Source organism: Halichoeres trimaculatus, unplaced genomic scaffold (genome assembly GCF_033239565.1).
Source record: "Halichoeres trimaculatus isolate MK-OKI-2021-1 unplaced genomic scaffold, fHalTri1.1 fHalTri1_scaffold_6, whole genome shotgun sequence".
Lineage (NCBI taxonomy): Eukaryota > Metazoa > Chordata > Actinopteri > Labriformes > Labridae > Halichoeres > Halichoeres trimaculatus.
The window spans coordinates 20,559,070-20,583,671 of record NW_027437184.1 but is presented as its reverse complement, the minus strand read 5'-3'; the positions used below and the strand labels follow the sequence as shown (position 1 = coordinate 20,583,671).

Genomic DNA, 24,602 nt, shown 5'->3' with positions numbered 1-24,602 from the left:
GACCTTAATCCTAGTTTTAAACTTCTGGGGCAATTTTTCATTTTCATATCATGATTTAATCAAATTGACATGGTGTATAATTTAAATTGTGATCTGATTGTAATGAATCACATCATGAGTCACTGAATTTGTAATATTTTCTGCTACTTTGGGATAACTAATCTTTATCCTGTACTTGAGGACTCAACTATTTTCACATTCTAGTTCCTGTGGGCAAAGGAAACTGTTTCGTCATCTCACAATAATTGATCTGACTGAAAAGCCAATGACAGCCTGTTTAACTCTTTGTTTCCAGTATTAATCTGCAGCAGTAGTGAGTGACAGGAACCAGGGGGAGGATTACATGACCAACATGTTCAGCTAAAGGCAGGGCTGCTGTGGTGTAATGTCTGTTGTTGATGTGTGCTGTGGTGCATGCGCACGCTCTGTGGTCTGTTTCAGTGACACAGTGCTCTGTTTCTGCCCTCATGCTCAATGACATGCTCAGAAGACCACTGAGTCCTTAGCTCACTGTAGAGATGATACTCATCTTCATCCATATGTTGTTAGGCTGCACAAACTCTCTGTTTGACCTCCTACGCTCAGCTCGTGAGTTATCCATCTTTCTTCGCTGTCATCACTTCCATAGACACCACCTAGCACCTCACTCCCACAGGCTTACATAACTGACTGCTTCTGCTATACAGGGAAACATCAGAACACACACATACACACACACACACACACACACACACACACACACACACACACACACACACACACACACACACACACACACACACACACACACACTCACAGTCTTCAGTATTGCTCTCACTCTCAGGTGCTGTAGAGATAATTTCATGGGTGTGCTCGTCTCCTGAATATTGTTGATACCCTGATTCCATCTGATACGCCTGTGTAAGACTTCTGTTTATTTTACTGTAGTTTTTATCATTGATTAATTAGATTTATTTGTTTTCGTGTGTGTTTCGTTCAGGATTTGAGTAATGAGGTCAGGGAGTGTTGTTTTACTGCTGATGGACTTGATGGAGTTCTGAGGCAGTTTGCATTAGTCTGCACAGTAGAGACTTCAGAGATGATGTTACATAACACTGCTCCATACTGTATGTATGGAGAGGCCTCCAGGCAAACAGAGCTGCATGTTTGTATGTTTGCACACACATTCATGTCTGATGTTGAAGTATTAATTCATGGATGTGAAGAACATAATTCTCTCTCTCCTCCTGTACAGAATGCAAGATATACACTCACTGACTACTTTAATTAGGTACACCTTGCTAGTACTGGGTTGGACCCCCTTTTGCCTTCAGCACTGCCTTAAAGTGATACTCCGGGATGGAACAAGTTGGGTCCTATCACAAGGTTTAGGGCAGAAATTACCCCTACAGCAGTGTTTTTGTGCAGCAGAAGCCCAGGATGCTCGCACCAAACACCCCCTCCCTGCTCCTCTGCCTTTTTCTTCTGCACTCAGACGGGGCCATTTTTTACTTAACCAAAAACACAAATAAACGGACTCCCACTGAAAAAATCTGATATCGGTCTGCATTCACAATGATGATTCCAGCTTTATGATATGGAGCGTTATCCTGCTGGAAGCAGCCATCAGAAGATGGATACACTGTGGTCATAAAGGGATGGACATGGTCGTAACAATACTCAGGTAGGCTGTGGTACTTAAACCATGCTTAATTAGTACCAAGGGGCCCAAAGTGTGCCAAAAAAATATCCCCCACACCATTACACCGCCACCAGTCTGAACTGTTGATACAAGGCAGGACGGATCCATGCTTTCATGTTGTTGACGCCAAATTCTGACCCTACCACCCGAATGTGGAGCAGAAATCCAGACTCATCAGACCAGGCAACGTTTTTCCAATCTTCTATTGTCCAGTTTTGGTGTTGTGAATTGTAGCCTCAGTTTCCTGTTCTTAGCTGACAGAAGGGTCACCCAGTGTGGTCTTCTGCTGCTATAGCCCATCTGCCTCAAGGTTGGACGTGTTGTGTGTTCAGAGATGCTCTTCTGCAGACCTCGGTTGTAACACTTGGTTATTTGAGTTACTGTTGTCTTTCTATCAGCTTGAACCAGTCCGTCCATTCTCCTGTGACCTCTGGCATCAACAAGGCGTTTTGGCCTACAGAACTGCTGCTCACTGGATATTTTCTCTTTCTTGGACAGTTCTCTGTAAACCCTAGAGATGGTTGTGCGTGAAAATCCCACTGCAGCAGATCGTTTTGAACATGTCTATAGGCCTTAATGCATTGAGTTGCTGCCATGTGATTAGATGATAAGAAATTGGCGTTAACAAGCAGTTGGACAGGTGTGCCTAGTAAGTGGCCAATGAATGTATGTCTTTTAACATTTGACGTTGACTAAAAGGGAATGTAAATAATAAATTAAGGATAAGATAGTCAAGTGTGTTTTATCCCCTTTACCCTCCTCCCCCGTTTCCAGTGAAATATTTCAGCACGAAGAGATTATAACCATCTTTGTTTCATCAACCCCCTGAATCTGACTCCTGAGTGAAGTTATTATGTCAGCACTGGGCTCAAGGGGGCACCATTGTAGAGCCAGTTTAAGGGCTGATGATGACGATGGCAGAAATTAAGGTGAAGGACATCTGAGTGTAGGAACTGCTTCTAATCCAGTTCTTTTCAATTTTAAAGTATTTATGGTTTACGTTTCTTAGCTTTAAACATCACTCATTAGATGCTGTATTCAAAATACTGAAACATTTTACGCTATATTTGAATGAGAACTCATTTTTTTCTACATTCCCCCTGTCCTTATCTGGATCTAGATCCTTAATCACAGCCTGTATGTGCTCCTTGTCATTTTAAGACAAGATTAAGAAAAAGACCACTCAAACTCCTTTTATTGCCAGTAGAGCTGAAACGATTCTTCGAATGATTCAAGGTACTCGATTACAAAAAATACTAGTAGTAGTAGTAATTTTCTCCGCCTCGAGGAATGATTTAATTTTTAAAAAGATCAAAGAGCGGTATTTCCAATAGAGCTGAGGCCATATTAAGAGATTTTTCAGACCCCTCAAGCTACCTCTTATACAAAATAGCAACTAGCAACAAATCTAGCTTCTTTTTTGGAGTTTGGAGACCAATGGGTCATTCTACGAAACGGGTGCCATTTGGGTCCACAACATTTGATGAGATGTACAAGGCACAAAAAATGTGTCAAAGTGTGTTTACAAATTTTGGTGCTACCAAAGCAAGTGCTCTTATTGACATGCTGTATCAGAAAATTAACTGCTCTTTAACTAAAAGAAAAAGTATTTTATCCGATTACTCGATTAATAGATGGGATTTTCAGAAGAATACTCGAATACTAAAATATTCGATAGCTGCAGCCCTAATTGTCAGGAATGTGCAGCATATGAACATAAACTTGTTATTGTACTTATGACACTGAGCCTTAGCATAGCACAAACCCCTAAAACAAACACTTTGACTGTTTTATTATGTCATAAGCAAAGTAATCACAGGATGCAAAATAAAGAGCTGCTTAGGAATTGTTATTCAGCCTCATCAGAGCCACCAACATGTCCCACTGAAAGCAGTCTCCATGTTTTGTTAGTGCTTGTGTCGACAAGACTCAAAATATGTACTCCATCATCAGTCTGACGCATAAATCTCACAAGTACAACTGGGAGCAAAAAAAGTATACATAGCAAAGAAGCATTGTTCAGTTAATCCTTCTGGTGAGTCACTCCTATCATTAATTCTACCCTTCATCCCGCTGAACCTCTGAACTGCAGTCTTTGCCGATGTGAATAAGCCAAAAGTAAACTTGTTTATGCCCTCATTTCTCCTGCTTGACCGGGTTGCCGAGCATCCGGGACGATCTGGGAGACTGTTAACGTGACAACATATTTGAGTGACAGCAGGAATAAATTTCCCGCTGTGGCGGAGGTCTCTGAGGGTGTCATTTAAATGATGAGCGAAGGGGGGGTAATCAGAGAAGACGTGATTCATGGGGCGAGGTTGCTTTTCAGGAAGTAATGAATGAAAGGGTGAATTAGCATCTCACGTAAAGACAAAACAAAACCCAGAGCTGTATCAGGTGACTATTTCCATCTCTTTAATCCATTCAGAGGCCTAAAATAACGCTGCTTCTCTGATTGATGAGCTTAGCAGGTTGTGACAAAGACGGGGAAAGAAATAATAACCCCTGAAAAGTGATCATGGCGCATTCCAAGCTCAGTTCTGTGTGGGAGAGGATAGTTTTACATTTCAGACAGGAAGTGAGGCTGTTTGATGCTTCTTTTCCTCTAATCAGAGATTTACTCTTTATTTAAACATTGATGCAAAACCAAAACAAGCTGGAACTAAGAAATGAAAGAGTATTTTCAAATAAGGTGAGGAAAAGAAAAGATGAATGACTGAGTTAGCAAAACATTATGTGAAGCTAGGGTTTCTGTTTGCCCTATTTTCAGGCTGAAACCGGTCCCTGCCACTTTCTGTTTTGATGTATGTGGTTGTTGTAGTTTGCAAAAGTCGAAATAAAAGTAGAGATAACAGAATAATTTGATATTTGCATTAGAGGGGACTGTCATCTAAATAATCAAATACAAGCGCTACAGCTCACCTTAATACTGTCAACATCTTAAAATCACTGTAAAAAAAAAATACAGAGACTTATTTACATCACAGAGTTCATGGGGGTGTTAAGGGCAACATAGACAGGATAAATGACCGTGTTTGACCCTCAGCACAAACACTACAGACTAATCAGGTCAAGCAAACAAGAGAAAGACCAACCTGAGTAGCTTGTCAGAGACTCCCAGTGGAGCCCATTATCATCAATCAACAACCGTGCACCCACAGCCAAATATGTTTTCACCCACTTTACTGTGTATTTATACTTTGAGATCTGTGTTATTCTCACTGTCACTGTCTGGTGCACACAGACCACAACCCCCACTCTGCTGTCAAGCCCAACTTTGTCTTCAACATAACCTGAGTGTTTATCTTGATTGGTTGGCCAGATTTGTGAGTTAATGACAGGATAAAAACAATCTCCTGTTTGTGTTGTCGTGTGTGTGCTTGTGTGTGTGCAGACTTGCTACTTGGCTTTTGCGTCTCCCCCAGGGGATGGCACGCCTCTCTAACTGACTTTGGCACGGTGCCTCCCTGCTCTTGTTTGCCACCTTTAACTATTTCCTCACCAAGACGTCTGATGATGAAAACATTAGACAAAGCTGTTGCCTAAGAAAGGTCAGCATTAATGAAAACCCACAAAACATTTTGTTTATATCTCTTTGATTTTGTGTTATACGCACCAACAACTCTGAATCAACCTGCAGTTTGAGAAAGTAAACTCTCTTTTTCACTTGATTTAAGATAAACAAAATGAACCTCATGCCCATCAGATATTGCGTTACATATTTGCACAGTTGCCCAGTTGCCTGATCCGTGCGTAAAGGCTGCAACAGTCCATGAAGCTTGGATCCACTTAGATGTTAGGGCTGGTAAGACATGCTATTCTAGCGATTTGATTCTATTACTATTTTTGAGGTGCCGATTTGATTTAAATTGCGATTCTTGGCTACAATTTTCAGTTTGCATTTTTAACACCACACCAAGTGAAAAAGTTAAATGATGATGATAATGTCTAGGGCTGCAGCTATCAAATATTTTAGTATTCGAGTATTCTACTGAAAATCCCATCAATTAATCGAGGAATCGGATAAAATACATTTTTGTTTAGTTAAAGAGCAGTTATATTTCAAATGAAAAAAAATTTCTCTTCAAGAAATAGAATACAGCATTTCAATAAGAGCACTTGCTTTGGTATCCCCAAAATTTGTAAACACATATTAACACATTTTTTGTTCCTTGTACATCTCATCAAATGTTGCGGACCCAAATGGCACCCGTTTCGTAGAATGACCCATTAGTCTCCAAACTCCAGAAAAGAAGCTAGATTTGTTGCTAGTTGCTATTTTGTATAAGAGGTAGCTTGAGAGGTCTGAAAACTCTCTTAATATGGCCTCAACTCTATTTGAAATACCACTCTTTGATCTTTTTTAAAATTAAACAATTCCTCGAGGCGAAGAAAATTACTCAAGTATTTTTTGTAATTGAGTACCTCGAATCATTCGAGGAATCGTTTCAGCTCTAATAATGTCCACAGGCTAAATCGGGAGCCATATTTTCCCATAAAATGCACATCACGTGAGTCAGAGAGAAACATTTCCCCCTCTGCTGGAGAAAAGTGGTACCTCTTTTCCAATCTAGTTTATAAACAAAAAACGAAACGAAGAACTTGAATTTAGAAAAAAAAATGGAAAAAAATCCCAATTTTGATCATGTCAAACAAAATATCCCAATATATCCAATTTCAATTTTTTTTCCCACCGCTACTAGATGTGCTGGAGCCTTTTGAAAACAGGACATGAAAGTTGAGCTGTTTTTTTACACCTGTGAGCTCTCTAGTAAAACACTCAATGGAGCTGATGTCATGACAATAGTGGCACAAACAGCAGGAAGTCACCTCAGGGTAGCTATCTCCCTGGAGATACTGTACCTGCTCTGCATACAGAGGGAGGGAGAGTAGCTGGAGAGGACTTCAGAGTGCAGACTGAGAAGATTTGAACTGTTTAACTCCAGTCAGGCTTCTGTTGAGACAGAAGGATGGGAGGGGGGTCTTGTTTTAGCTGTCTGGTTGATGATTTTGCTAGCATTACAACATGTAATCATGGTTAGACTAAACAGTACACTGTACTTCCTGTGAGATGTGTTTCAGCAGATAAGGGTCAGGGAAGTCATTTGTGTTTGACTGAGGGCTGAGTTTTCCTGCTCTCTTTTCAGGAGCGGAAGTTTTTGCTCCATCGAGTGATTTATGCTTCGTTTCTAAACATGACCCTTTTTACCAAAGTGGATTCATTGTCAGCTGTTCAGTTGTATTAATGTGTCCAGCTGCAGGGGCAGATTTTTTATCCATGTGCTCAACCCCAGTCCGTCTGTTCCTGTGTTCTTCCTGTTTGTGTGTGGCTTTGTTTCCCCCTCCTGTAAAGGGGTGTGTCTGCCCTCAGTAATCCTACACCGTTAACACATTGAGGTTACTGTAACTGGCTAAACAGCCTCGACCAGTGAGTGTCGGGAGTCTCAGACTTACTCACACCCACATGCCATGTGTTGGCTGTCTGAATCAAGCACACACATGCCATTCTGTTGTGCTTTACTACTTTGTAAGGAGGAAGAGATGAAAAAAGGAGATAAAAAACAGGTGTGAGTAGGACAGAAGTCATGTTATAGCAGAAAATTAGTCTCAGGGAGATGTTGGAAAACCCCTCCAGAGGCAGAAAAGAAAAATGCACAGAGAAAGCGAGAGGGCACAAGAGAACCACCCAAACTTCCCAAACCACCCAATCAAGCTGCGTTCTTGGAATTGGATCCCTCCCTTGTTCACCACCTGAGAGCGCAGAAACAGAGCCATGCCTCAGAGGCTCAGAGGAGCGAGAAACACACACACACACACACACACTCACACACAGGAAGAAACAAAGCACAGGTGAGAGCAAAAGCAGTGCTCTCAAGGAGAAGACAGCTGAACTTTTAGAAACAACAAAGACTAACTCTCCAACTGAAGAAAATAGTTTTGTTTTTTATCCTCATGTGTGTGAGCGAGGAAGAGACTCTGAAGACGAGAACCTGAACTCTCAGGAGGACTGTGGATCTGTAACAACAAAGCAATGAGCTCACTGTCTGTGGATTGAATGAACAACATAAAGGAAAGAAACCCTCGTGAGAAGAAATCGGAAACCAAAATGTGGACAAAAAGGAGATGAAGAGGAAAATAACAGGGATTTTAAGACTGCCTGAACAGTCAGTTTGAAACGTGAGCTTTTTGGAACAAGTTTTTTTGTATACTTGCTTTTTTCTTGTTGAGTCTAAATTCAAAAATGACCATGTAGCATCTTCTGGATAGCTCTGAATAGGGCCAGATTTGGACAAGAAAATACCAGGTGTGTTGAGTTCAACAGTTGAGACATGTCCCTGGAAGACGTAAGAAGCTCCACCAGCTTTGGTGCAGAAAGCGGTGCCTCAGACTACTGCAATGGCCACTCTCCAAGCAATGTACAAGACCAAGACCCGCAGAACCAGAGCCAAAGCCAGGATGGGATTGTGTTGGAGCGTATCGCCTCTCTGTCACTGGACATGTTTGACCCCAGTGACTTCACTGGGAGGTTCACAAAAATACAGTCCAGGTCCAGAAAAAGGATGAAGATCATCAGAGGTAGGTGAAGATGAGCTTGGGAAATTAAGTTTTTGGCTCAAAGAGGAAAGATTAGTGAGAATAACAATAATTCTGTCAAGTTTGAAAATTCAGTGTACATTTTGACCTCCCTAGTTTGGATTATCAAATGTTATTTTGACCTCATAAGACCCAGCGTCCACATATACGGACATTACATTTCTGCTTCTCAGACCCATGATACTTAATCTTTTAAAACTTTGACCTATTAGCCACATTTAGGGACACTGCCCCCATCATCTTTTGGTGAAATCAGAACATTACACCTATTTTAGTGAAAAAAACAACAACACATTTTTAAGTACAACACTACTAAAAAACAACTAATAGTTAACTCATAACACAAATAATCAAACTTCCCGTACAATGACCAAGTTTAGTTATTATACTCATTGGGCCTTATTTACCCCAAATAGCAAGGTGAATTGAAAATTGCACACCAAAAAAAGCTTAGGTCTTCAGAAGTTAGTCCAGTATCTGCTGTTATAGCATTTGAAATCTCGCCTTACTTGTTCACCGTATCATAGCATCAAGAACATCATAAAACTTGATTCTTAGTCTATAGATGGAAAAACATCTGACCTCAGTTTTAAGTACAGAGGTTTTTTTTAATCCTGTCCAGATCACTTAGTCTCAGTTTAACCTTGAATTCTGAGTATTATGTTCTAATACCTCCCACTGTGAAAAAACACCAAGACCATAAGTATTCAACCTGAGCCTAATAGAGCTCTTCAATAGGGTAAATTCAATAGTAGTATCATGGATTAAACCATGCACATGTCCAGGGACTTCAGTTATCAAACATCATTGCAAGTTCCAGTAAGATGCATCAGCAGGTGTGTAGCATGTGTTGGACTTGTATTCAAATAGTTGACATGTTTGTCAGTAAAGCTCGCCCTCCGTTCTTGTCTTCAGTTGTGCTCACAATGGACAAGAAGATCGTGTGCGTTTGCTGTTAAAAAAATCAACCAAAAAGACAAAACCCTGAGATGTCATTAGCCCTTTATGAGCTACAACAGTCTGCCAGAGCATATTTTACATCTTTACATTTTTACTTGATGTTGTGCCATTTTTTGCATTTTGCACATCAATACAACCCTTATACCCCAAACTTCAGTATGTCCAGACTAACCAAATAGATAGTTAAAAAGTCAAGTAAACCATTAAAAAATATTTTTCTGAACACAAAATTGTCATGGAAAGCCCCAAAAAGTGGTAACAAGTGCAATGTGATGTGTATTTAACGTGGGAAGCGATGTGATCCAGACAATGGTCTGGATCATGAATTTACACTTTATATTTGATTTCTGCAAACACATAAGTGGAAGGAAACAGCGCTCTGGGACATGTTGAATATGCAATATAAAAGTTTAACCCCTCAGATTTTGTACGCAAAAAGAATGATGGATCTCTCTTACCTGATTTCAAATCTACACTGCAAAAAAATGAAATCTTATGAAGTGTTTTTGCCTTACTTTAAGAAAAATTGTCTTATCATTCTTGATAATTCAACTGGTCCGTCCAGAAAAATGTCTTGTTTCAAGTTGTTTAAAGACAAAAACCAGGTCTGAATTGCTTGTAAAAAGTAAAACTAATCTGCCAATGGAACAAGAAAAAAATGCTTGAAAATTTGCCAAAACTAGAATAATGTCTCAATACAAGTAACTTTTCTCTTGTTCCATTGGCAGATTTTTTTTACTCGTTACAAGCCAGTCAGATCTAATTTTTGTCTTTGAATAACTTGAAACAAGACATTTTTCTGGACTGGTCAGGTGAATGTGTCTCATATCAAGAATAAATAGACATTTTCTCCTGAAAATAAGACAAAAACGCTTGGTAAAGTTTCGATTTTTTCCAGTGTACCTCTTATTTGAAACCTACAATGCAAACTGTGGTGTTGGTGCTACGCTGGGCTCTATAGAGTTAAAAGGGATGAAAAGAGATTTTTCAATACTCAAATAGTCATAAAAAAAACCCAAAAGTTCATATGACTATCTTCTCATTCTAAACATGTGATTTATTTTTTTCTTTTTACTAGCCCCAGATTGTAACCGCTAAAATACATTGGATACATCTGCAGTGCGAGTTCTGTTATGGCAAGCGGATCAAATAGGTTTCATTCAAGTCAATTTGTCAACTCACACTGGATCTGCTCTGTTGCAGTATGTCTGCGTTGCTGGTCCGTCGTGTTGCAGGTAACACAGAGCCATCCTATTTTTGACGGACGTGGAGCTGTGACGCATAAATTAAGCATAGGGGAGATTGAGTGGGACAGGAAGTAATGACTGTAAACTGCCTAAAACCACCCAGTGACTTTCAAAATAAAACAGACCGTGTCAAAATCAGTTTGTTTTTAGCTTGACTCTGATGGCGAACACACATAATGACCAGGGGTCAACTAGGTTTGAGGTTTTACAGCCCAACATGAATGAATAGACAGATCAATGGAGTAGGAAGCGCAGGAACTTCTCGGTCTTGTGACTCCAGCTGTCTGTCAGTCATGCTGCTTTTTGGACTGAGCTGGTGTGAGTTGACAAACGCAGCCAGGACGCAGCGCAACAGAGTCGCACTGCAGACTTGTCCGGTGTATCCCAGGCCTAATTTCATAAACAATGGTTGTATTGAATTTGAAAGCTGCATGCTTTTTTCCATTATATGACCTAAAAAACTTACATAGTAACATTGAAAATAACTCAAGGAAGCATAAGTGCCACTGTTCACGACTGGAGAAAAAACAGACTCCTGCATCACCAAAGAGTTCCTGGAGGAACTTCTACAAAGGAAGAAACAGAACTTTGCTTGGCAACAGAAGAATATATACTATGTAGATCATATCTAGTTGTAAATCACATCCAACAAGTATAAGGAATTATTTTCTGAGCTGATATCCTCAAGTGACTGCTCTTGTGTTTGCTGTAGTACACGTTCAGTTTCTGTGGAAAGTCTGGCGAAACAGTTAGTTATTTCTACGTAACTTTACATTTTTCCATGGGATTCAGCTGAACTGCACAAGAACACACACATACACACACACACACACACACACAAAGCTGGTGTGAGGTAGGGCCTGCGTAACCGAGTACCACCTGCACAAACACGTCTTTCAGGAGAAATTAACAGAGACGTCTCCAGCGAACGTCACATAGATCACAAAGGTTGAATCCTCAACACAAAGACTACCACAAAATGAAGTAGTGCAGGAGCTCTCCACTGTGATAATGTGCAGGAGTGAGGCTTTGATGTTGAGGGGACAGGTATGCCTGGTATGAAAAACGCTGACACACGTGCACATTCTCCACTAAAGTTATCTATTTGATCAACCCAGCTGTGTCAAGGAGACACTGCTGTGTGAACTGAGAGCCTCAAACAGTCTCTCTGTGTGTCTGTGGAGTGTTTATGTCTGCTGTGTTATGACGGAGCAGTTCACACCCACAACAATGAACAGTGGCTGGTGTGGTGTTTGGTTTTACAGATGCACTGAAAAACTCTGGAGATGAAATAACTGCTCTCTTCATAAACTACTAGATTGACAATATTATTTGCAACTATTAAGAATGACTTTTTAGGTGAAACATGTCATAATCTCAACATCAAGTCAAGTCATAAATGTTTTTCTTTGTCCCATGTCATAAAAAGAACAGTTGGCTGCTGCCTATTAGTTTAGAGCGATCATGATATTTGATGAAAAATACACCTTGGTGCTTAAATTTTAATGGAGGAGGTTAATGTTTTTTACTTACAGAGGAAAAAAGACTGGTTAAAGAACTGAGTCATGGTAAAGACTTTAATTCAGCCAAGTCCAAAGTCAGACCCAGAAGCTCATCATGGCCTGAGGTCCATTTTCATACAGCTTCCATCTTTGATCTTACAATATATTAGTTATAGCACTAAAAATAGTCATGTTCTCAGAGGACACAAGACGATTTAAATTATGAAATGCTGCAGAAAAAGCAAAATGTGAATAAAAACTGTTCAGAATGTATGACTGAAATATTTAAGACTTAAAATGTTGTATAGGCCAAAATAGTCAAAATACTGTCTCTAATACTCTGTTTTCACACACGCATAAATACATATGTCATTAGGAGCTGTTGGCACTTTGTCATTTTCACAAATTTAAAAGTTGCCCTCTTTGAAACATGTTTGCTTTGGTTTGAAGTCAGTTTGTCTTTCACTTGACTTGACGTCATCCTTTCTTTCAGACCAATACGTCTATATCATTATAAAAACAATTAATAGAAAAATAATTAAATCAGTGATGCAAATCAAGGATGAAATCACTGTTTCTCTACACTGCTACTTTATCATGAGCAAATTGCCCAACAGAAGAATTTTTTCTCTGACTCGCTTTACAGATGATGTAGAAACAAAACAGAGACGATCACTTGTTTCAGCTTCTCGTTCTCTACAAATGTTGTTTTCTAATGAGTCAACAGTTTCAGACTATTTTTAAGTCTTTTTGCTTTCATGCAGCTTGCTCTTGCAGCTGAAGAGAGAGGAGATGATATGCAGCAAAGGGTTGAGACCGAGAGTCAAGATTGTGGCATGTGTTTTAAGCACTGAGCCACCTGGCTCTCCAGGGCTGCAACAATACATTGGTTAATAGACTTAAAGACTATACGCAGCAGATATTTTGACAGTCAGTGAGTGCAGCTGGTTATTTTCCAAGAAATTATTTTCTGCTTTCTGTAATTACTAAAAATAACAGTTGCCCTTGAAAACAGTGTTGAGCATTTTCTGCAACTTTTAACCTACCCTCAAACTTTTATTGAAACTTAAAAATCAATAATGAACAAATTATTTCAGAGATCAGCCATTCAGAGACAAAAAATCAGTCACCAAATCTCTCTCTCTAGAGTAAGTGCTGAGAATCCCAATTCCTGAGTTACCCAGGACTAGATCAGACTTTTCTGCACACTGAATGGGAATCAGAATGACACTGTTTTCTTTGTTAGGGCTTACTGTGTCATCAGAATCATTTTTGAATATTCTTCACTTAAAATGTGGAATATTAATATATTAATATTAATATTTGCTTTGATAGCTTCAGTAGGGCTAACTGATTTTAAAAAAACCTAAAACTTTGCTTGTGCATGATACATTTTCCAGATACTTTGATCTCTCACTTTATTGATAAAGATAAATGAAATCCACTACAGCTTGGGTCAGATGTGTGTAAGTTCAAATTAGTGTTGGTAAGTGTGCATGTGAGACTGTGTTTGTGTGTTTGTGTCTGAGAGAGTCACATTCCAACAGCTGAGGCTCAGCAGAATGTGAGGAATCCTGGGAGCTTCACAGGGGTGTGTGTTTGTAGATCCATGATATTTGTAAAATAAATGTGTTGTTGCATGTCAAAACAGTCTGAATTCATAGTCAGGCATGAATTTGAATACATTTCCATATTCAAGATAAGAGTTTCGCACGACACAAGCATAGAGGAAACATCTCACTGCAACAGCAGCTCAGTTTGGAAATGTATATCTTTTCTTGTCAGTCATTTATATGTTCCCACATGATCATATATTCTGATCCTGATTGGAAATGCAATAGACACGGTCCAACAGCAGTGAATCTTAACATGTTTTTACTGTCTTGCGTGAGATGAAGAGGACAGCGTTGGGTTTTGAAAGCGGAGAACAGAACCCCCATCAAATATCATTCATCATTTCAGCAAGTTAAACACAACCTTATCCTCAATGCTTTGACAGTTGCAGAAAATCATTCCGTAAATCAGACTTTCTTGATTGAGAAAGCATCCAATCACAGAGGCAGGAACTGTTATTTGTTAGTTCTCTCTTGTCCATGACAGTAATGAAATAAGCAGAAGTTGCAGTCAAGAATAGACCTCTGCTATATTTCTCCCCCTTTGAGATTAGACTGTAATTGTCTGTTAATGTGAACCAGGCCATCCTGTGCTCATCAGCTCTCCTCTGAGCTGCAGTTCTTGCATGGTACTGAATGTTATGAACCTTCTGCTCCCCCCTCCCTCCCATTTTCTCTCTGCAACATCCCTCCCTCCCTCACCCGTTTGCCTGTCCTGTGGCACTTCCGCTGTTGATCCAGGGAATTACAGGATGACCCTAATTATCCACTCGTGCTTCCACTCCAAATCATTGAACCATCGCATCATTGCATCCGCTTGGATGACAAGCGGGGAAAATCTTAAGGTTCAAGGTAGAGGGAAGAGTAGGTTTCCCCCATTGTTATGTAAGCGAGCTGTCAGAAGTCTGACTACAGCAGCTAAATTCAAGGTTATCATCAGCTTCTATGTTGAGCTTAGTTAAGTATCATTAGCAGGTAAAGATACGTCATCAAACAAGGACAGCAAAAGAACTGCTTGTCATACTCAAATCTCAAGTTTGAATGTTACCAACATCCACATCCATTTTCTGACGTCACAGGACTCAAAACAGCTCACAGCCTGATTAGAAGACAAAGGTTTATTCTTGCTGTATAGTTCCCAGAAATACACATGGCACTTGGCAATATAAATATAGTTTTGTTCCAAAACTCATCAAACCATATTTCACATCACATGAACTGAATACAAAACATCAGAGTGATTGGTAGTAGAGCAGGTTACCATGAGCTGGAAATAACAGACAGTGCTTTATTTCAGCCCTGATTGTGTCTACAGCAGTGAGTCCCTACCTGTGGTCAATGGCCCCCTGGTGGGTCACAAAGGTATTGCAAATGGACCACCGAATCGTTTCCAGAATTTATGACTTTTGTGTGTGTGTGTGTCTCTCGTAGCTTATATGGTCTCCGTATTTATGGGTTTGGAGCATAGACTGATAAACTGTATAGTTGATGGAAGTAGTCTCCTCGACTTCACCTGTCTTTTTCTGAAACGGGCTTTTGAAGCAGATCAACTATTGCGGCCATATTGGAAGTTACGGGGTCCTCAAGTACAGCTATAGGGCGCACGCCAGTCACATGAGCTAAGCTTGACTTCTGATTGGGCGAGCTCACGATCTTGATATCCTCTGAACTGCCGATTTCTGCTGTGAAAACAGCTTTTTTTGGCTTGGTGTGTATTTGACTTAGGGTACTTCCGTAGCCAGCATCTATGGGACACTGAAGAAACTAGGGATGGGTACCTTTCACATTTTAAACGATGCCTGGCAATCGGTATCAGTACTCAACGGTACCAACTTTTGGTACTTTTTGTGTTTATGTGGTAAACACTTTAATAGTAAATAACATTTTTTTTTCAATTTAACATATTTTCTCTTCATTATTTAACCTTGCAATGCTGTGTTCATGTCTAGCATGGACAATCGCCTACTCTTCCACTCCCTCACAGTCACAAGGATGCATTTAGGTACCCAAACATGGTATCTTTTGCTTCTACATGAATCGGTACCCAGTACTTTTGACAGCACAGAGGTTGCCTCTTGGGTTTGAGGTGGGCTGTGAAATTTTTGACTCAAAAGTGGACCTTGAGTTGGAAAAAGCTGGGAACCGCTGGTCTACATGTATTCTTCAAATTTTCCTCTGCACTTTAAAGGCAAAATCCAGGGCCAAAACAGTGTTATAGTTATTAAATTGTGCCAAAGCTGTATCACTATGATTTATTGCTGTAAGATCTGAAGTTTACCCTGATAAGCATTGTTACTTTTTTTTTTAAGTCAGTGCTTCTTGTGGTTTGACTTTGATATTTGGGTTGTGAGAGGACATCAGAAACAGTACATGTGCGAGTTGTAGAAATAATGACATAAAAGGCTCATAAACACCACTGACTTTTTTGCCTGAAGTTCTCACTTTGAATTTTGACCTCTTATTATTAAGCGATAATGTTATTTTGAACAGAGTGTGTAATGTGCAGTGCTTCTTTGGTTGCACAATCACCACACACACACACTGCTCATCTAGAAATAGTATACATGTCGCCCACACATAGTACTCTCATCACTGCTGGAGTACATGTGCAGTAAGGACTCAGACACGCAATGCCATTGACCAGTTGTTATTCTCAGCAATTCATTAGTGCTGACTGCCTGTCAATGCATCCCTTTGCTCTCATTGGCCGAGGCGGGCTTACAACGTGCCTGGTCAGCATTTATTGTGAGACAGAACAACAACATCACTGCCTTTTGTCTCAGTCATCTCCATTTCAGCAGCCTTCCTCCTCGAGCTGTCTTCATTCAACAAATCTCTTCCTCTGTACTCTGCAGTTCCCCTTGTGTGCTGCTATCTACTGTATGTTTTTCTCCCCTTCTCTCCATCCCCTCCCTCCCCCTCCCCTCTCTCCTCCCCTCTCTTTCTCTCTGTCTTTCCTGTAAGAGGATTGGCTGCTTGCGTCTACCAACATCTGTGTATCACTGTCCTGAGAGAGCAAAACAGAGAGGGGATGGGGGGTGTTAGCCAGCAAGATAGCAACACAGAGCGCAGGCAAGGCTGACTGCCGCTCTCTTTCCCTTTTCTCTCTGACACACACACACTTTCTTTCTTGTGCATGCGCACACTCACACAAACAAACACACACTCAGCAGCGCACAGCCGCAACATCCGCATCGCTGGCTGCCCACCCGCATCCCTCTCTCCTTCTCTCCCAGCCTCTCACTTCTCTCGCACTGCTCTTTATCTCACTTGTACTGTCCGCAACGCCTCATCCTGCCGTCCTGTCCCCCTTCTGCTGTCTGTCACCGTGGCGACATAGCCTCTGCAGCCATGGCGACCAGCCAGCAGGATTCAGGCTTCTTTGACATCAGCATCAAGTCTCTGCTCAAGTCGTTAGGAGGGAGTGAGTACAGCTAACACATCCCAGTCTTGTGGCTCGGCGTACAAAAACAAATGTGTGACGTGGTCTAAGTAGTCTACTCATCAGTCAGTGTGCAGACATTGCTTATTTTGTTTGTGCGTGTGTTTGTTGTGGAAGGAGTGGATCAGAAATCAGGCAGCATGCAGCATGATGCACACTGTCAATATTTGGCAATGTTACATAACGGAATAATGGAAGTCCAGGGGTTGATATGGGGGGAGAGGGACCTGCTTCAGGGTTAGCTGAGGGTAAATCTGGATCATCAGCAGTCTCTTACATGAATTATACAGAACATTACCCAGCAAAAGAAAGAGCCTGTCCTTGATTTTGTTAATATTATTACCTTAACTTTCTTTTAAGAGTTAAAGAGATTTGTATGTTTAGATTTTTAGGCATTCTTTCCAGGCTAACTCATGCCTGTTTTCAGTCAGAGAGATTAAAATGTCTCTGTTAATTCTTAAGTCAGTAAGTGATTAAAGGTGTAAGTCGCTGAGAAGCAGTGGGAGACAAACGTCCAGCAGCATCATCTCCACTGTCGCTAACTGGACACCCTGTACTTTTCCTGCAGTCAGCAGTGGACTCATTAAAGTTAAGATCTCCACTAAGAGGAGACAGCTGTTGTCTTTATATTCCCACTGGAGACTGTTATATAGCCATCAACATGCAGTATGTAGTTTAGAGTAGCATCAGTGTTTTTTATTGATGTAAAGAAGAGGATGAAGGGTGAGCCCGCAGAAGCTTTTCTTGATGTTCATTCATTGACCAAACAGTGCTCATGTTAGCTTTCAGTTCTTTTGGAAGTTTGAGGTTTTTTTCAAAGGCCTTGCTTTGGGTTTTGTTGCAGAGTTTTTCCGTCCCATTCATTAAAGATCGTAACAACTGTTTGGTTAGTGCATAAAAGGGCAGCTCTGAGGAGCTCCTGTGTTTGGTATAAGCTGAAGGTTACTGTCAGCACCGCTTATGATGATGAAGGCTACAGAGGCAGAGATGTGCTTATTGTTCTTCCACTCCCTTTTTTTGTCAATTAAAAAATCACAGGCTACTAAACAACAAAGGTTCATTATTATCAGCTATATGTCTGCATTCAGTAGTGTGTTTGTCTGCTTTAAAGTCATGAATAAATGAAGGCAGTCAGAAGCCCAAAGCCATCAAACTGGTCTAATGACTCCATTTAGGTTAAATAAACAGGAAAATAGCTGACCTCATCAGGTTGAACTTGTTTCTTTTCATACCAACAGGAATTAATCATGTGCAGGCTTGTATCGACTAAATCAACACTCTTGTGGTTTAAAGAACAGTCCTCAATCCAAATGTACACACAGGGATTACCCAGCAATGAAAATGTCACCTGCCAACAAAAGCCTGTGTTATTACAGTTTCATGATGCCTTCAAGGGCAGCTTTACATCTTTAATGTTCACAAAAAAGAGATGAATAAATGACAAGTTATAAATGTTGAGAAGTGAACACCTTTTTTTGTTCTTTACCTACAAGTCAAACTTTTGCATTTCAGTTTAAATCTTTGCCTTTGTTGCACTTTAAGCTTCTATAGGGAACTTAGAAAAGGAGCACAGTGAAAAAGACAGCGTACATTAATCACATGTAATGAGAGTTAGTCAGATGCCTCTTCTCAGAGCATACAGGTTTGGCTCTGCTGGGTCTTGTCGAAGGCAGCCGGATTGGTAATTGTCTGCACTCTTCAATGTGACTCATCACAAGCCACTTCAGTTCCCTTCTGCCAACAAGCAGATGTTGAAAAACTATTCATTTTACAAACATAAAGAAACATGTTGCATACATGTCCAGGTTAATATTTTTGCTTTTATTTCAAGGGTGTTTCTTCAGGATTTGGGGTTTTGATATGCAGGATGTGTGCATATTGGGTCAGAACTTGAAACACGATTCATCCCTTTAGTATGCTTGATTGATGGATGACGGTTAACTTGAATGCAAAGTAGTTTAAAATAGTTCCTTTACTCTTCCTTCAGGCAGTTTTCCACAAGCCTGATAATGTTTTTATTTTTGAAATCTCTCATAACAGCTACATACGCCACAAATTCCCATCATCAAACAATTCAGGGCCTGAGATCGTCAGTTGAGTTCCAATTTTACAAATCTTATGTTTGCAAGATTTTGCTTTGACCCAAAAAAAAATAAGAGTCAGAATAAATCTGAGTTTTTGCTGATCACCTTTTCTGCCTGCTTTATTTTGAAAGGCATCATTACTGTTGTTCCCTCCCCACCCTGATTTCTTTTCAAAATAAAATCCCTTAACATTACACATTTCTCTTTTTTCTCTTTTATTGTGATTTTCTTCCTTTCTTTGCTTTTCTCTATTTCTTCTTCACTCTTTCTTAGACGTGCGTAAAAACCAAGGTGTACACCTATTGACTTGATGTGACAGATTTCTGCTGACTCATCATTAACACTGCTGAGTCATCCAAACATTTACAAGGGTCTCAGGAAGCCTTCTGGTGCTCTGTATCGACAGCTCTATTGCTCATTGCTGAGTCCTCTTCTCTCAACTCCCCCACCACAGACACAAGGCCTACACACATACACACTCACACACACATATACACACATATGCACATCTTAAATTTGTGTCACAGAGAAGCTGTAACAGATTATCTCAGTTTAGGGGTAACCTTTTTGAGACTAAATCAGCGCTGTTGTTTATTAGCTTCCAGAAACCACATTACTAAATTTTCCTCTTTTGAAATGTGTACATGACGTGTGTATTTCTGAAGCCATGTTTGTGTCTGAGTTTGCATGTGTGCGCACTTGAGTATGAGTAGGGGTCAGTGGGAGTGGTGGGTATGTAAGAGAGTGACCTCCAGTGGTCTATATATAGCGCCTCCCTCCTCCCGTCGCCTCTCTCTCGGGGCAGTGTTGAAATTCCAACCCAACTCTTCTGGTCAGATCTCCACAAGGAGCAGACTTTACTTAACTGCGTCTGACAACTGAAGGACAGCCGCAAAACCAGCATCAAAAGAAGCACTTTATCTCCATACAACTTTCCAGTGCAAAGATTCCAAGAAGCTGCTGCACGGAGACGTGATGGCAGGCTGGAGGCGGAGCAGGAGCTGAAGTAGAAACTGATAGTTGGTCTGAGGGTTCATATAGCTCTCTAGCATGGGGCCCTATGCTGAGTCTGAGCCACATGAAACTCTGCTGGAGCTGCGCAGAGAAGTATTTTCTCATCACTGTTTGTAGACTTCACTCTGCTACTTTGAGGATACACTCTGACAACATTTCTTTCTCCGGGATTTTTCTCCCACTGAACCTCAGTTATGGCTCTTCTGGTCTGTGGATACTACATATCTTCCTCTTTCATTTGGATTAAATATTGGATATAGCTGTCATGAGATCTTCCCTCTTTGCCCAAGGCAAACAGCTTTCACTTTACCGACCTATCATTTTCTGAAAGATGGAGTGTTACACTTTAAGCTTTGGTTGAAACCTGCCCTGTGCATAAACCAGGCACAGCAATGACTGGATATTAAGGACAAACTTCTCCTACAAGGAATTGCTGTCATCTGTCGATCATGGGCGCTTTGTTTCACACTTTGTAGACTCCTCAGCTCCTGCTCCAACCCTCTCCTAGTGTCCCATTCACCCCAGATCCCCCTGTTTCTATCCATTTTACCCTTCTCCACCCTCTATCTTTGCCCCACTGTGTGGCTGTCTGCACCATGGAAGTGCCAACTAAATGGAGCAGGGCTAGTGTCATCAGCTTCATCAAGGGCCTGGGTAAGCGTGCAGGGCTGTGTGTTCATGTGCACGCCATGTTGGCATCATTCGTGTGCTTGGATTGCTGTCTGTCAGACCTGGGGGGCCCGTCCTCTCCTGGAATTAGTACTTACATCTCACCTCTCTAGTGAGGTCGGGTCACATGGTCAGGAAAGGTCAGATTGACCTGGCAGAGTTGTGAACTCACACACAACAAGCTCTTCTGGGGAACACTGGAGCGAGGTCTTGCTTTGTTTTCACGTTGTGTTTTTAAGCATATTCAGGAAGCAAACCTAAAATTTACTTAGGTTTACAAGCCTACTTTTTTTTGCTTTACATTAACTAACATTGATGAAACTCTGCTGTACATATGGGTGTGGACCGTGCTGTGATTGGTCACCTGCATTGGTTGACCCATGATGATTGGCTCTACAACTGTGTTGTCTCGGTTGCCGCTACTAAATTGATCTGTTTCTCAAGGAAAAAATAAATAAATCTTGAGTCATGTGACAGGAAATGTGCTCCCCCTGCTTAGATTTATGTCTGTCTGTCTTTCTCTCACACTGATCCCTCATAGTCTACCCCCCCTCCTTTTCCTCTGTTTTTCATCATTCACTTATCTTGCAAAAATATTTAGTGCCCAGTTTTTCTTATGATGTAATCAGAAGGGAGAAATGAAAACATGCCAAGATTGTGTGTGTGTTTGAGAGAGACGTGATAGAGAAAGAAAGAGGGAGTGTTGAGTGGATGGGCATGCCTCTATGTGCCTAGAAAGTGTATCCCGTTAAATCTGAATTCAGAATTAGTCATGACTGAAAAAAACTTACGACTAAATCAATCCCAGTGTAGTGGAGTTAATCCTGAAAGTTCTGCACATTAATCCAAAGTTGGTTTCAGCAGCACCAGAAGAAATAAAGTTGAGGTCTCAGATGTTTTTCTGGATGATGAAAGGTTTTTGTACAAAGTTAAACACCTTGTTACTTGCACTTATTTGTCAGCTTCTGGTTGATTTGCACGCCACTTACTATGATTTTTTCTGTTGTCTTTTTGTTTGTGGTCATCAAGACTATTTCCAGTGAATTGCAGCAATTCTGTTCTCAACTAATTTTCTTGTCCGACCTCTCCCCAGCCTCTCCAGTGGGACTGAAGCCACCCATCCCACCAGTCAGTGGAACTTTGGGAGAGAGGAAGGGTCCCGTCATCATGGCGCCAGTTAACGTAGACCCTGAGAGTAAGCCGGGCGAGTTCGTCCTAAAAAGCCTGTTCGCCAACTTCACCTTGCTCTCTGAGCGCAAGATTCGAATCATCATGGCAGAACCCCTGGTGAGTGACTTTGCATTTTAATTTCATTTTTTATTTTAGTCTCAGTCTCTATTTCTGTTTACAGTCAAACTCTTGGGTTGCAGCAGGAGATAGGTTTACATTCTGGACATTTTATATCTGGACATTGAACAGAGAGTCCTCTGGGTGACTTTGAGGAAGGCAAATACATTTTCTGTTTTTCACCAATCCATACATTTATCTACAGTTTTTAACTAAAGGTCTTTTTGTAACACACAGTAAAACCTTTGACGATTTCAATTGCCCTCTGGTGATTTTTTAATAACTTTTTAAAGTATTGAAAAGTAGCATTAGCCACAAAGACTTACTTACACTAACACTAATCTATGTAGATGTCTGCGTTTCACACTTTCAATAGAAAACTAAATGTAGTGATTATTTTGTGTAAAACGTTGTTTTAAGCACATTTTAGGAATTTACCTCGTACTTTTTGTGATGAAGTTTTATAAAAGAATGTCCTTTCATCTCTTCTGATACTGCTTTTTCATCTCCTGTCTTTTCTTGTCTCACAGGAGAAGCCACTTAATAAATCTCTGCAGAGAGGAGAGGACCCACAGTTTGACCAGGTGTGTGCACACATTAACATGATGAACTGACCCCTTTTATTTTTCCTTCATTATCCAAATCTAGATGGGAATGTGATTATGACCTCTCTCCTTTTCTCCACTCACCTCCAGTTGATCAGCTCAATGAGTTCACTGGCAGAGTACTGCCTGCCCTCCATCCTGAAAACACTGTTTGACTGGTACAAGAGGCAGAACGGCCTGGAGGATGAGTCCCATGAGTATCGACCTAGGGCCAACACAAAGTCAAAAAAGTGAGGAAACACCAACAAAATGTACTCACAGTTATGTCAATGTGAATTATGCTTGAAGCTTAAATCCGACTTGCATTCATACATCTTATTTACCTTTATATCCTGTGAATTTGTTTACAATAGGTTGTTCACTGCAATTAAGCCAGACAACAACACACCATGTTGCCATTAAAATAAAAACCAAAAAAGAAAAAGAAAACACCTCCATTGGATAAAAACAAAAATAAACCGAACTGAAAGTGTTTTTCCTCAATTCAAAATTTCAACAAACAGGGCACTTCAAACACCAAACTACCTTACGCAGTCACATAGTAGACCAGATGATGCCAAATATTTCTTAATCAAGACAATTCTGATTAAAGGCAGAGTCTTACCTGTGATACATTGATATGGATGCAATAACTGCACCAAGTAATGGTTTTCTGGCTTTGTTTCTCTGATTTTTGTCTGTCCATGTGTCTGTTGTTTGTTTGTCTGATTCAGTGATGAGCAGCAGAAGGACTACTTATTGGAGCGGAGGGATCTGGCAATAGATTTCATCTTTTCTCTTGTGCTGATAGAAGTTTTGAAGCAGGTGAGTCTGGGTGAAATAGACACTTTAAAATCCACCTACATGATACTGTGACAGGGGATCAACTGCTCAGGAAACAGTTGAAATATTTAATAAGCTCTACATTGATTTATAACATAATTCAGGTCTGATGTCTGCTGCTGTCTTTCCAACTCCTCTGATGAAAATTATTAATGATTTTTTTATTGATGTTGCTGTCGGGGATTCAGGCAAACGTAACGCCTTTTAAGCTTCTTCAACAGATTACAACGACAACTCTTTGTCTTTCTCCAGATCCCTCTCCATCCTCTTTTGGATGGGCTCATCCAGGAAGTCATAAACCTGGCCTTCAAACACTTCAAATACAAGGAGGGGTGAGAATAATTTCATATTCAAACAGTGAAGCTGAACTGGATCAACCCTGTAAACCCTAAGATCCCCTGATTGTGGGACTTTGAGGTTGCTCTGCAACCAAAGCCATAAAATGAAGCACTTAACACAATAAATATAGTCATATTGCAAGATTGAACAGGAGGAACTCAGCCATAAATGCCGTCAAGTCATATTTCAACTGAACTTTCTGTTTAATTGAGTAATACTTGAGTTATTACTCTGAGCCAGTGACATAAATGCATAACTACCAATTTGAGTCAAATAGACCCTGTACATTCAGAGATACACTCCATTCAATTTGGGTTTGTCATTTTTCTAGCAGAGGCCAATAAAGGAGGCCAGGACTTGAAGAGTTAACAATAACATATTTAGCCATTAGAGCCATATATATGCATAGCACCAGTGACAGAATGAGTGTATGTTTTGTAATGACATTGCTACACACCACCACCTAAAATTATAATGACTGTTTTTGTGCTCACTTCACAGGTATCTGGGGCCCAACACTGGTAACATGCACATAGTGGCTGATCTCTACGCTGAAGTCGTGGGAGTTGTGGCTCAATCCAGGTATTAACTTAAATAATTTAGAAAAGTATTGTTTATATTCTTTGTTTCTGCACACACATTGCCTACGCAATTAGCGCTTGTGTAACTACAGAGTTAATCATGTTTGACGCTCATTTTTAACAATGGGAAGTGTGTTTTGAATGTTTTTGAGTTTCAGTCAT

At 40.5% G+C, this 24,602-nt stretch overlaps 1 protein-coding gene across 2 annotated transcripts in view; it reads left to right on the top strand.

Annotated features, from left to right (window-relative positions):
* fryb (furry homolog b (Drosophila)) overlaps positions 1-24,602 on the top strand; it is a 60,334-nt gene that overhangs the window by 2,876 nt on the left and 32,856 nt on the right. Inside the window, exons 1-7 of one of the 2 annotated variants that reach the window (XM_074671960.1) lie at positions 16,692-17,021; positions 21,900-22,093; positions 22,624-22,677; positions 22,789-22,928; positions 23,412-23,502; positions 23,773-23,852; positions 24,361-24,441. In XM_074671960.1, the coding sequence (XP_074528061.1) occupies positions 16,949-17,021; positions 21,900-22,093; positions 22,624-22,677; positions 22,789-22,928; positions 23,412-23,502; positions 23,773-23,852; positions 24,361-24,441 (713 nt within the window). In that variant the 5' untranslated portion in view covers positions 16,692-16,948. Of the gene's footprint in view, positions 1-16,691; positions 17,022-21,899; positions 22,094-22,623; positions 22,678-22,788; positions 22,929-23,411; positions 23,503-23,772; positions 23,853-24,360; positions 24,442-24,602 lie in introns of those variants that run through there. The other variant, XM_074671959.1, reaches the window with a different exon arrangement.